The sequence below is a fragment of the Panicum virgatum genome, chromosome 9K (genome assembly GCF_016808335.1).
Source record: "Panicum virgatum strain AP13 chromosome 9K, P.virgatum_v5, whole genome shotgun sequence".
NCBI lineage: Eukaryota > Viridiplantae > Streptophyta > Magnoliopsida > Poales > Poaceae > Panicum > Panicum virgatum.
The window spans coordinates 44417909-44431584 of record NC_053144.1 but is presented as its reverse complement, the minus strand read 5'-3'; the positions used below and the strand labels follow the sequence as shown (position 1 = coordinate 44431584).

Sequence of the window (13676 nt, the reverse complement as noted above, 5' to 3'; positions counted from 1 at the left end):
CACGTAATAATACTAACGGTATTTGCTGCCCTGTGTGACTCGGAATCACGGAAAGGGTGTAGGCAATTAGCCTAGTGAAAAAGGCTCTCCCGCTAGCCAGCCACCGAGGGGACCAGACCAGCCAGTGTATCAGAGCCCGACCCAGTGGTGGTGCTAGTGTGGACATGAGTTGACTTGAATGTGGCGCGGCAGCCGCACCGCAGGCGCCGGAGAGGGGCCCGCCGCTAGTGGCGTCACGTCGAGCCACCTGACGGGCGGGCCCGGATAGGCCGGAGCCGGACGAGGCGAGGAGCGGGAGCACCGCGGCGGGCCCGGGCGGACACAGAGAAGGGATGACAATTTTGTCCACGGTTGTGGGTACCCGCGGGTACCGACCCGACGGGGGAGATTATGGTTACGAAATTTTACCCGCGGGTATAGATATAGATATAGAATTTCACCCGTGGGTATAGCGCGGGTAAAAGTTTTTACCCGCGAGTACCCAACGGGTACCCGAACTATAAAAAATAATCTAGTGAACTCGTATCATTCACAAATTGTATATCTCATTTTTTTATGATTGTATGAACTAAATAAACGGATAGTGAGATTATGTGAACTAATAGATGTGAAAATAACTTTGACATTTTGCTTATTATTTGTAGTGAAGCGTATGATCATTGTTATATTTTTTAGATGAAATACATAAGTAGAATTGAATGCATGTACTTACATACTACTACAAAATAGATGTTCAAAATAAGGAAAAAAAATGGTGCAAGATGATCCGTTTAGTTCTCTATTTTTATTAATGCTTTATGTTCGCTTATATGGATGATAAATTTAAAAATTATTTGTCAATACGCCCAAATGATAGATTATTTATGCTATTATTAAAATACCCGATGGGTACTGAAACCCGACCCGTACAGGTATAAAATTTTACCCGCTAGACTTCACGGGTACGAGTATGTCTTATAGTTTCGGGTATTGTCACGGGCGGGTATTTATTCTACCCGCACCTTACCCGAGCCGTTGCCATGTCTAGAGAACACCGCGGCGAGGCTGCAAGCCCACGTGTCGAGCCTGCGACAGCGACGTCGTCGACGACGGCGTGGTCCCCAGGCCGTGGCCGTGCCATCGGCACATCGCTAGCTGGCTGGCGAACACGGGGGGCGGGCAGTCGTGGAGGCGATTCACCAATCTGGCTGCATGTTGCTGCCCAGACCTGCTGGCTGCTGCGCCCCTGCCGGTGCCGGCACGACTCGTGTGCTGTCTGTGCGCACTATTTCGGAACTTTGAGGTTACGCAGGTTTGCATCGCGTCTCCGGTGTGAAAAGAAGGCGAGTCGGGATCGAGATTTTGGTGCCGCATTGCAGGAGGACCATCGACACTCGTAGTCTCGTTGATCCTCCAAGAGGATTTTGTGTCTCAAAATTATCTGCTATATAAAGGGATTGTCCCTCCACGTTTGTGGCAGTCAGCAGTGCAGTGTGAAAAAGTGAACTCGAGTTTAGTTACTTAAAGCTAGGTCCGGTACATATTTAAAATGCTAAATTCTGCTCTTATTCTATCTCTTCTACTCCAAAATTTTATGGTCGAAAATTTGAATTTTATTGTGAATTTTTGACTCAGCTCTAAAACAGATGGATGCGGGTCCTATATATTATTTTGCTAGCAGTGGAACCTCATCTCCACTCCTGTCCCCCTTATATTCTTAAGCCATGGCAGCTCCCAATCACATGGGACTTCAATTTGAATAAAGTTGCGCCACTTTTCTGAAAGTTGATATCAACGATCCAGTAGGTGAAGATCATCATGAACGTGATGCTCACGGGAAACTATATGATGTGGAGGTGTATCTCAACAATCCAATTGATTAGAAGCTCAGCTTGCGCTGTGTGTTGAGCCTCTTCTAGTGGCTGCGCCATGCTGAACTCCATGCCCATGCATACATTTTCTCGAAGCTCCTTATTACCATTGTAGCGACATGGCTCCAGAACCTGGCCGCTACTGTCGTCCTCTACGCTTCCATCTACAGAGGCCACAATGTAATTGGCGAATTGAACTAGACCATCGCCGCTGATTTCATTGGAGCCATTATCGTTGATCGCCGTTTTTCCACGGGGAGTACTGGCTATCAAAAAAACAAGAGGAGCCGATGAATTTGGAGGATAGAATAAGAGGAGTGGAGAAGTCTGGAGGTTGAATCGTCAAGGTGCAGCAGACTATTAAATCAACAGAGGTGTCGACGAAGCGGGTTCCGCTATGCATCTACTAGAGTATTGATCTTGTGAATTAATTTTCTTCACGCTTCGGTGCCTAATGAACCATGTCCAACAAACTAGAAATTTTTCCAAAATGGAAATATGCCCAAGAAAAGGGCCCGAGGAGAGAATATGTATTATCTATGAAACACCAAAAGCAAACAATTTATTGTATGAACTATTTCATCCATCAACTAGGTATTCATGGAAATAGAAAAAAAATGAAATATCCCTCTGAAAAATAGTCAAAGAGTTAAAAATAGCTTAATCTATGCACTACTACTCCAAACAAGTAAAGTTTGTCAACATTAAAGCATCTTAAATTCATACAAAAAACCGAAGCATCTTCATTGAATAGTCCAAAGCTGCATGCATCTCCTTGATCTCTCTTTTCCATTGCCCCTTCCTTTCAAAAATCGAAACACTATACTCTCTGATTGGCCATGGGAAACCGTGTGATTTCTCTACAAAGTTTTAAAAAACGCAGTATCAAAACAAAGAGAAAAATTCACCATCTTAAATTATACGAATTGTATTTTTTTAAAGAAAAAGGTAGCAGGAGATTCGGAGGTTTTTTAAAACACCGGCGGTGGGTTGCGGGCGCACCTACTGGATCCCCCACCACCCCAGTGTGCTGCCGCGCTTCTCTCGGAGCCCTGCCTCCCCCCCCAGACCTTCACGAGCTCGCTCTGCTCTGCTCTGCTCCGCTCTGCTCCACTCCGCGCACTGGAGTCGAGTTGAGCGCACGCTCCCCGCACTCGCATTCCCACCGACCACATCCTTCGCTAAGCAAACCCCTAGATCTCCACTCCGCGCCATGGGGTGCTTCCAGTCCAAGGTGGCGGGGCCCCTGCCGCCCAACGACGCCGCCGCGCTCCCCGCCGACAACCCGGCAGATCCCGGTAAGCGACACGCCCCCCAAGCCGCCGCCGCCGCCCGCCGCTAAACCCTACCCCCCCCCCCCCCCTCGAATCCGTTTAATCCGCGGCGCCCCGCCTTGCGTCCGTTCGAATGGCAGAGGCGGCGAACGGCGGCGCGGATGGCGGCGACGCCAGCGACGACAAGGAGGCGGTGAAGCGCGCGGTGCCCGTGTTCAGGGAGTTCGCGCTGGCCGAGCTGCGCGCCGCCACCAAGGGATTCAGCGCCGACCTCATCGTCTCCGAGAGCGGCGAGAAGGCGCCCAACGTCGTCTACCGCGGGCGGCTCGACGGCGGCCGCCTCATCGCCGTCAAGCGCTTCTCGCGCCTCTCCTGGCCCGACCCGCAGCAGTTCCTCGTACGATTTCGCGTTGGTTGCTTGTTTTCGCTTGGTTCGATCCCCCCGCCTGGATCTCGCACTGTGATGCAGTGTGGCTGCCGTTGCAGGCGGAGGCGGCGGGCGTGGGGAAGGTGCGCCACAAGCGCCTCGTCAACCTTATTGGCTGCTGCGCCGAGGGTGACGAGAGGCTGCTCGTCGCCGAGTACATGCCAAACGACACCCTCTCCAAGCATCTCTTCCACTGTACGCTCTCTCCCCAGCCCCTCCGCATCCATATCCACTTGCTATTGGTACTCCAGCCTTTTCTGTTACACGGGCCTCGCGGTCTGGTGTGGTGTCGTCTGTGGTGACGTACTTCATGATGATCATTGGGGGTGGATCGCACCAACCGTGAATCTCAATCTCCTCTGCATTAACTCAATGACTTAATGCACCTTATGTCCTTCACCATTGATGCATTTGACCTGTGCAGATCATCATGCGAAAATGTGGTTTGCCCGGAGTAGGTGATTGTGCCCTGTCTGCTTTTTCTCCCTTGACTGACTGTGCTGTGCCGGTGTGCCCTACCTTGTTGTGCAGGGGATAAGCAGCCATTGCCATGGGAAATGCGGTTGAGGGTAGCATATTTCATCGCACAAGCACTCGACCATTGCAATGCAGAGAACCGGAAGATCTATCATGACTTGAATGCTTATAGAGTACTTTTTGACGAGGTTTAACTACATTCTTTTCCTGCTGACTTTTGCAACGTAACTTTTTTCTCTTGCTGGCTTTTGCATTATAGCTACATTTTCTCCTTATGTGAAAAATCATAGTTTGATCTGAAAGGTTTACTTTGGAAATTTTACTGTCCTCTGTAGCTGCCTTGCCTATTGAATTTTTCACCTGTTTGTAATTTATTTCTGTGGCTTCCTAATGAATTCTTCACCTGCTGTAATCAGTTTCTATTTCCTATCAGGAAGGTGATCCTCGCTTGTCTAGTTTTGGACTGATGAAGAACAGCCGTGATGGAAAAAGTTATAGTACCAACCTGGCTTATACTCCACCAGAGTTTCTACGAACAGGTAAGAAATATCTTTTCTCTAATAGATGCTATCCCAGTCATGGTTAACTGATACTGATGGTGATGGCTGCAGACCAACCTGTTAACTTATTATAAGCTGAATTGCTGTATGTTAGCTGATTCGTGATATGTATGAAATTAAATAATGGACGTCTAGTGATCTATGTCTCTTGAGAATACAACTGTAGAACTTTTTTGTTTCCTGATTGTCATTGAATGAATACCTTATGTTTGTGGCTTTATATTCTATATTCTCCCTACTACTTACACTAAGCTATTTTTACACTGAATATTTTGTGCTTGAATCTTGCATGACAGGCAGAGTAATTCCTGAGAGTGTGATATATAGCTATGGAACTGTCCTGTTGGATCTTTTGAGCGGGAAGCACATCCCTCCTAGTCATGTATGCTCCATTTGCTTTTTCTCAAGAATAGATTTCAGAAATATCTATTAGCAATTCCCTTGCATCCCATTGCTTTGTGGTACAGTGTTTTATTGATGGGCTTTGCGACGGTACTCTGAAGTTACTGTGAACCGTTTATTTAGATAGATCTAAACGGTCATTACAACACATTACCTCCTAGAAGGTAATAGGATAAGAATATATTTCTATAATTTTTGTTTGAAAATTGGAAAAATAGGCAAAATATCAAGCATATGTAGAAGTGTATGTTGTATCTAACATGCATATATGATTAGGATCCTAATTTGACTATTTTCTTACATCCTTTTTTTTTGGGCGTGACATGTATATTTGTATGCAAATGCATGACTTTTAGTGTAACGTTTTTTTACATGAACAATAGCAAACACATGTGACAACTTGGGAAACACAGGGTTTAGTGTATTAATTTGTCTCCTCTTAATGAAATGACACACAGTTCTTTGTGCGTTTGAGGAAAAAAAGTGTAATGATGTTGGTTTCCCGTACGTGTACAGCTCCAGCTACGCTCCAGGTACCGTTGCTAGTCGCTGACGCCTGCATGCGGCAGCTCATGTTGCCTCCCTGATTCTAGCTTAGAGTACCGGCCTCTCTCTCCCCCCCTCTCCCTCTCCCTCTCCCTCTCCCTCTCTAACTCTGGCCTGGCTAAATTTTCATTGATTGAGTGCATGGAGATATGGTGAGAAAATAAGGAAAGGGATTTTCCTTTTCCTGATTATTTAAATGATTCATCTATTCGAAAAATCAGCGGTTGTGATTCTTTTTGAGCTCTTACCTCCTGGGAGGTAATTGGAGTATTGAAGCAAAGCCCTTGATTGATGCATTGCTGTGAGCTTTGAACCATGAACTGACAGCTATTGCTAGGTACTTGACTTCCTGTGCCATTGAACAGTGCTACTCCTATGACATAATGGGATTATAGAGACTTTGTTAGATGTTTTATTGTGATATATCTGTAATTTATGGCAAAGGATTTCTCGTTTCATTTGTTTTTTTGGAATTCCAGGCACTAGATTTGATAAGGGGGAAGAATATACTGTTGCTCATGGATTCCTCCTTAGAAGGGCAGTATGCTAATGAAGATGCTTCGAAATTGGTCGATCTTGCATCAAAGTGTCTGCAATTCGAAGCTAGGGATAGACCAAACATAAAGTATCTATTGTCTTCTGTTGGTCCTCTTCAGAAGCAAAAGGAGGTGAGTAGCTCGAACAATTTATTTCCCCGTATTCTTCCCCTTTATTGCTTCTATATCATTCGTTGCTGACATGATTCCAAATTTAGGTAGCATCACATGTCTTGATGGGTATTACAAAAGCCACATCGGTATTGCCAGCTATTCTCTCTCCACTTGGGAAGGCCTGCTCTGTTATGGATCTTACAGCAGTGCATGATATATTGCTTAAAACAGGTTATAAAGATGATGAGGGTGCAGAAAACGAGGTAACTGACTGAAATAATGATGAATCTGACTTATGCTATCCATTTGTGATGAAGTTTCCTCATTTTCTCGACCACATCGTTTTTGTTTCCTCTTTACTTAAGGATATCTTGTTTATCAAGGTTTATTTGTTCAAATTGTTTTAAAGCTCCCTGTTCCTTCCAGTCCGAGCTTTGTAGCATTGCATGGTTAGAAGAAAGAAGAAAAAAATGTGGCCCATTATTTGCTTGCAGAGTCTGAGATATGTATGTGTGACATTTTCTCTTTGCTATTTAGAGAACTTGACTTATATAAAATGCATTATATCCTTTTATATTCCAAATGTCAAATATTTTTGCATGAGTAACCATGCATTTTTTATCAGTGTTAGATTTAGGGGATTGTACCGCTGGCAGGCTTTGGATGTATTTTTCACATTTCATTTTGGATGTACTTCCAGATCTTTTTCTTTGCTTTAACACTTGCACAAGTATTTTGAAATTATGAAGCCATACCTGTTTGCTTTTTAAGATATGCCTATTTTGTCTGGTGCATGTTAAAAAATAATGAAGTTATCCTTTCAAGAATGGACCCAGCAAGTTCAAGAGATGCTAAACACAAAGAAGTTCGGTGACATTGCATTTAGAGACAAGGATTTTAAGACTGCAATTGATTACTACTCCAAGGTATCAACATTCCTGTTCTCGTCATTTGTTTGAAACTATGGTAGGAGAATATCACAGAAAGAACCATCTCATGTAAACTGGTCATAAGTCAATATTCTTAAGTGGTTGGGCCCTCGGCCTGTTAGCTCCAGGATTTAACAATCCTTACGACATAATTTCACTTCCTTGCTCATGCCCAATACCCCCAGAAACATTGTATTTATAACTTATCAGGCGTTTCTGCATCTGGATCTCCTGAATTATGACAAACCCGTTTTCTGTAATGCAGCTAGTTGCAATGATGTCAGCACCTTCGGCCACAGTTTTTGCTAGGCGCAGTTTTTCCTACTTGATGAATGAGCAGGCAGAACTTGCCCTCCGGGACGCCATGCAGGCCCAGGTCTGCATGCCTGAGTGGCCTACAGCCTTCTATCTTCAAGCCCTTGCTCTGTCAAAGCTCGGCATGGAAACTGATGCGCAAGACATGCTCAATGATGGAGCCACATTTGAGGTTAAGAAGCAAAACAGCTGGCGCAGTTAGGGATCAAAGTGACGGCTTCCCCATACCATTGCCTTCCGAAACAAAAGGTACAATGGGTGTCCTCCAAATTGTTCACTGGGACATCTGTTGAACTGCTAGGAGTGGGATTGAAATGCACTGTTTTATCGTGCCTCGTGCAATCTCCACCGGAGTGGTGATAACGAGTGGCGATGTTGTGGCCTGGAAGGGTAGATAAAGGCAGAAGCATGCAATGCATATTCTCTCTCTGAGTTAGCGCTTTGTGTTACTGAGTGGTGGCAAGAGGATCTGCTGATCGTTGCAATTGCAGTGCTCTAGATGGAAGATTGTTGTAATTAAGGTGGATGCTTGCTAACAATTTCTTCTCCTTTTCGTTTCCATTGGAATCTTCGGGCCCCAGACGACATGAGTGGTGTGCAAAAAGGCGGGTACGTTGTGATTAGCTAAGGAGAATAAACTAGAGCCATCTGAATTACATTCATTTCGACCATATTTTTGTGTGCTGCTTTCTCTTCTTGAACTGTTGTGAAGTGCTGCCATTTTGCCCCCCAAAAAAAGAAGAGCTGCTTATTTGATCAATCGTGCTAATCCGGATAGTTGTTATTTGCCTTCTATAGACTTTTTTGGGCTGTTACAACTGCACGTGTTCTACCATAGTTGTTATTTGCAGCGCTGGCTGCCATAGGAACCTGCTGCAGATTTTTTACCGCTAGTAGTACATTTCAAACTGAAAGTAGTCCTCCCAAAATTGTGTGTTGATACGGTTATATTTTTTTTTAGGAAACGATACGGTTCTATTCCGGCACTGTGATAACTATGAAATTGCATTTGTACGACATACAATTTTGCAATTACGGTTCAATAGAGAATTAGCAGTTCAACAATTTGCGCTATTTCTTTTCTTCTTAAAGAACAGGAGATCCTGCCAACTGTGCTGTAAATTTACTACTAAGTAATAAAAAAGCTCCCAACAAACTATTTGTCGTAACTTGACGGGGGAAAGTACAAAAAAGGGCCAAGTGATTGAGACTTGAGAGACATGCATGGGTCCCCGTCCCCTCACAATTCATCTGGAATGGTCCTGCATGACTTATTTTGTTTGTTTCGTGTGCACTAACTGGCATCCAAACAACGAATAAAACATTTTCAGAAAGGTCTGCTTGCCGAAAGCGCAGCACCAGAAAGTGACCTACTCTATTTTTCAAAACCGCTAAATTCCTTTTTCCTTGCCGTTTGGCTGCTCATCCCAGTTGGTCTATTCTCAGGATATGTAACTTTTGCAGACTTGTCCACCGACCATTACTGCCTGATCGACGACTTTGTGCCCTATCAGAACGATTCATCACAGGAATATCATATAAAAATGTACAGTTTATGCAGAAATATAATCATTGCCGCATTTACTTTACTACTATTTTTGCTAAGGTGTTACTAATAAGGCATCAATGAAAACGAGATGGGCTGAAAAGCGCAGAAAGTTTATTTTTCGAATCGGAAATGCTTAAAAATGGAATTTGTTTACAATACAACCAAATATATCCCGGCAAAACATACCAACGATGATTAGATATAGATGCAGCATCCTGCGAGCTGCGCATTCAGGGTTCATCTGTACAACTAATGTCACGCTGGAGGCGTTTCTTTTCCAAGAAAAGGGTTCCAATTTAGCTCGCGACTCCTTGATAATTGTTTGGGGATTTCTCATGATGCCTTCCATTCTCAAACTCTTGGTACTTTATTACTTCCTATAGGAAATAATAAGGGCATCTTTGGGACGAGTTATATCGGCACAAACTGCACCTATTTTGCACAATTCGCAAACTAAGACAAAGATGAACTAGAATCCGGATGAAATCAGTTATCTTTTACCTTTTCTTTACTTCACTAATTTTGACATCTATGAATCCATTCGGAAAATATCCTTCAAATGGCCTCTAAGTCTCGTTAAATGGTTTGATGAATCGCTTCAAATGTTTCTCCCTTAAAAAAAAGGAATGAATGGTTGGTGGCTGGACATTCCATAATTTTTGGTGAGACGAAGCATTCCTCATTATTAAACTAGTTTATTTCATTCATCAAACTAAATAAAAAATGCACGTGGGAATGTGATGAACTATGCCATTTCTTAAACGAAATTGATACTACGTATCTACAATTCTGTTTCTTTCTAAAAAAAGACACTTGAACAATGTTAGACTGCTAAAAACTTCGAGAAGGCTTCGAGGCTTTCTCGTGATGCCTCCCATTCTCAAAAGAGAATGTTGGTCCTCTCTCTCTTGGGACATTGTACTATTTCATCCTTTGAACTTTGTATTGGGACTAAACCATTGCCCAATAGCGTGGAGCACATACGCGGATTCAGGGGCGATGAAATGAAACTGAGACGGCATGGCATGTTGGAGGTATATCATGTATTTGACAGCATGCTAGATGTGGGCTGGCAATAACAAATGCATGAGGCAGACGTTATTGCTATATAGTAGCTAGAAGTCCTCGTGCATGTCACGTTTACTCTCTGATAGCAAACATGCTGCTTTTGTATCTAAATTTATGATGGTTGATTGCATGCAGTTTTTTTGCTGCTTGTATGCTCCAAAAGAGTAGGCAACCCACCCTTGGCTGCTGAGAGACATGGTGTACCAAGACCGTAACACAAGAAGTGGCACGCGCGCGTACGCCCATTGCCATCCAACAACACGTTTCTTTCAAGAAAGACCCATTGTTTCTGGATAGCACTACTTGGATCATTAACATGGCTTTAAAACTTCCTCCCTATGCCCTCCATTCTCAAATAACATCTGCCCGTCCTCTCCTACCTCGTTCTGTTCTGCCATTCTCTTCAGTTGTGGTTAGCGGGACCGAAACAACAACTTGGAGTATGCAGGCTAAAAGGCTAAACGAAATGAAACAGGAGCGGCGAGAGGTAAGTCTGTATATATGGGCAGAGAGATAAATGACAGGGTCAACATATATTTGTGGCCTTGTGGGCAGAGAGATAAATGACAGGGTTGGCAACATGTATTTATGGGCTGATGACAGTGATGGGAAAGTGAGGGTGCCCGATTTTCTGTCAGGGGAATAACTATTGATTTGTTGACAACCCGACACAAGCGATCAACCAGACCCTAGATCCGAGCCTGCAATCGAAGCGCCATGTCGTCTCTTGGTTATCAACTGTGCGCTGCTTGGTTGATCTCACCATGAAAGCTAATTCTTATCTGCGACTGCGAATCGAAGAATAGAAGTAAGAACAAGAAAGATACACAACAAGATTGCTAAAAGCAGATTAAGTACTTGAATTGGGGTCTTACAAACTGATAACGGTGAAACTGATGTTGATAGATTAATCTAAGAAAAGGTTTGCATTGTTCTAGCACCCGATCGACTTGGCTCACGACTACTTGTGAATCTCGTTATCTTTAGAGAATTTCTCTCGATGCCTTCCATTCTCACAGTCAAACTCTTGGTGTTTTCTCCAGTCGCGCACCTCATAAACTCTCAATCTGCTAGTACTTATTTTCGACCATGTGTTTATCGAGACCAAGATAGTGTGAGTTGGCGGAACACACGAGACTAGGGCCAAACCAGAGGATGCGGTGCTGACTATGCTGAGAAAGAAGCCAGCAGAGAGCCAGTCTATACACATGGAAGCAGAATTATGAGTGGTTGACAAGAGCTATACCAACATGTAGGTGCAGCGCATAATGAAGTATTAATTGTTGGAAAAAAATCAATTTACTCCCTCAAGTGTAGCAAGTCTGAATAACCCCTAAACTATAACTTGATTCAATTTACCCTCCTAAACTATGCAATTTAGTTCATTTTATCTCATAATACAATTCATCTTTTTTGTTTCTTCATACATAGGTTGACTTTTAATTTTAAATTTTGCAGAATAGTAGTGGACATCACAATGCATATTAAAAAATTTATTATATTTTTTCATCGTTATTTTTTATATAATTTTGAACTCTAATAAGTAGTTTATTATTAAATATCATAACCTATCAAAATAATGATAAAAAATACGATGTATTTTTCTAACATGTGTTTATGATGAATACTACCATCTTGTAAAATTTCAATTTTTCTAACCGCATAACTTTATATTAATAAGAAGAAAAAGTTTGCAGAACCATACATACAGCCACCCGGCATAAAACAACACTAGAACCACCGGTTCCGACAGACAATAGAATTTACGTAGATTTTAAACAACCTAAGGTCAGTCTCAATGAAAGTGCAATATGTGTTTCGCAAGTATTAAATTTGCTGACATGACAAAATTATTATGAAGAGGGAGGATGGGGAGTGTCATGGAACATGAGGATAGTGTCATCACCGTCGCACTCCTCCGGCTCGATTATTTATAGTTTGAGTAATTGTGCCGATGACAATCCTACCAAGATTGGTGACCGTGCCAGCTTGAATGCAAAGATGAACCTCGAACTTGGCACAGCCCACCAAGAATAGCCATTTTATTAAAGGGCCCGCAGATCTCACTCGTTGAAAGCCAGACAACAGAGATGCAAGAGGACGCAAAGAATTCCATTGATCAGCTTATATGCACGAGTATGCAGTTGGAGACTATCCCGACATCATCCTTTCCTCGTAGCGCATCCGCATACAGACATGACGGCTAGTGAGGCGGAAGATCGTCCAACACTCAAGGTAGGCAAACCCTGAACAATTGTTAAAATGGATGACATACCAAGACATACCTATCCCATACCTTGAGCACGTACGTCTACCATCATCCATGATACCATTTGCTTCCAAAAAGATACCTCAAGTTGGACTAAGACTACTACGAACCTTGTGAGTGCTTTTTGAGGCTTTCTCCTGAGGCCTTCCATTCTAAAAAAAAAGTTGGTCTTGGTCCTCGATCTCTCATGCGGTCATGCCTCTTTCGTTCTACCATTTCACCCTTCTCAACTAACTGTGTATATAGTAGGACTAAATCCTTGGCCATGGCCGGTAGCATGGAGCACATATGCTGACTCGGATCAATGAAATGAAGTTAGAGAGGGGATGGTATGTTTTATATCTGGTCGCAACATGCTGGATGCACAAGGGTGACAACAAATGCAGGAGGCAGACGTTAATGCTGTGGTAGCTAGCTAGATGCCAGGTTCTAAATTCTAATCACATGGTGATGCAGATGGTGGCATGGGGCATGGCTTGGGGTGACTGTACTGGTGTATTTTGCTTGCAGTGCTTTCCATCGTGATTGGCTGATGACGGTTGGACTTGTTGCATAGGTCGTTAGGTTTAAACGAACAAGCAAAAAACAGAGAGCACACATAACAACACTTACAAATTTTGCGTTGAGAGAGAGGGTCTCTCTCTCTCTCTCTCTCTCTCTCTCTCTCTCTCTCTCTCTCAATTAACACACTGGAAATCAGAGTTCAGATTTACTAAGTACTAACCCATCCTCTGGAGCTCTTAAATCAATCATGTTCGATGGGAGGTTCTATATTGTTGTCTTTTCTCTGCTGCTTAGCACATTGCGTATATATAGGGGTGACGCCGAACGAATTGAAGTGGTGGCGGATAGAGCCGGGCCTCGCTTGATAATCTTGGCTTCTTCAATTCGTATGCTCACTCTTTTGATTTCTGGCAATGGCATGAGCAAGAGATCTACCTCTATTCTAGGAGCTAGTAGTTCCTCCCAGCAGGAGCACTAGCTAGTGGTGCTGACGATGAGCTACCGAATGTGAAACCCTGCTTGCTTTCGTTCTCAGCGATTGGCAGCTGCCTTCACCCCCATGTCGATGTGGACGGGCCGGGTGAATGCGATGCGCGGCTGCTCGTCGCGACTTGGCCCCGCGCGCGCGCTCTACCTCTCAGCGTCCTCTCCGATGTCAGCTTGCCCTCCTGTCCATGATCGAGGCCTCTCGTCGCCGTCAGGACTTCAAATGCAACGCGATAAACGTTTCCTCTGCATTTTCAGTATCTTTTTTGCCACGGTACATTCATCAACAAGTGCAACACACCAACCAAAAAAAAGAAGGTTACCTGAAAGTGAGGATCTGATGAGGCCATCCAATGCAAAAAGAACCGTA

The 13676-nt window shown here is 43.7% G+C and overlaps 1 protein-coding gene across 1 annotated transcript; it reads left to right on the top strand.

Annotated features, from left to right (window-relative positions):
- The first annotated feature begins 2889 nt into the window (after positions 1–2889).
- LOC120651596 (serine/threonine-protein kinase BSK2-like) lies at positions 2890–8131 on the top strand. The gene is made up of 10 exons (XM_039929145.1): positions 2890–3148; positions 3265–3521; positions 3611–3746; positions 4083–4216; positions 4462–4567; positions 4885–4970; positions 6016–6204; positions 6291–6449; positions 6999–7112; positions 7381–8131. The coding sequence occupies exons 1-10, from the start codon at positions 3064–3066 to the stop codon at positions 7630–7632; spliced, it is 1518 nt and encodes a 505-aa protein (XP_039785079.1). The 5' UTR covers positions 2890–3063; the 3' UTR covers positions 7633–8131.
- Positions 8132–13676: the final 5545 nt, after the last annotated feature.

Bases quoted from the DNA above. Each gene is read 5' to 3' on its own strand.
- LOC120651596 (XM_039929145.1), top strand. From the start codon at position 3,064: ATGGGGTGCTTCCAGTCCAAGGTGGCGGGGCCCCTGCCGCCCAACGAC. The intron at 3,149-3,264 runs GTAAGCGACACG...TTCGAATGGCAG, and splicing joins CGACAACCCGGCAGATCCCG to AGGCGGCGAACGGCGGCGCG. The intron at 3,747-4,082 runs GTACGCTCTCTC...CTTGTTGTGCAG, and splicing joins CTCCAAGCATCTCTTCCACT to GGGATAAGCAGCCATTGCCA.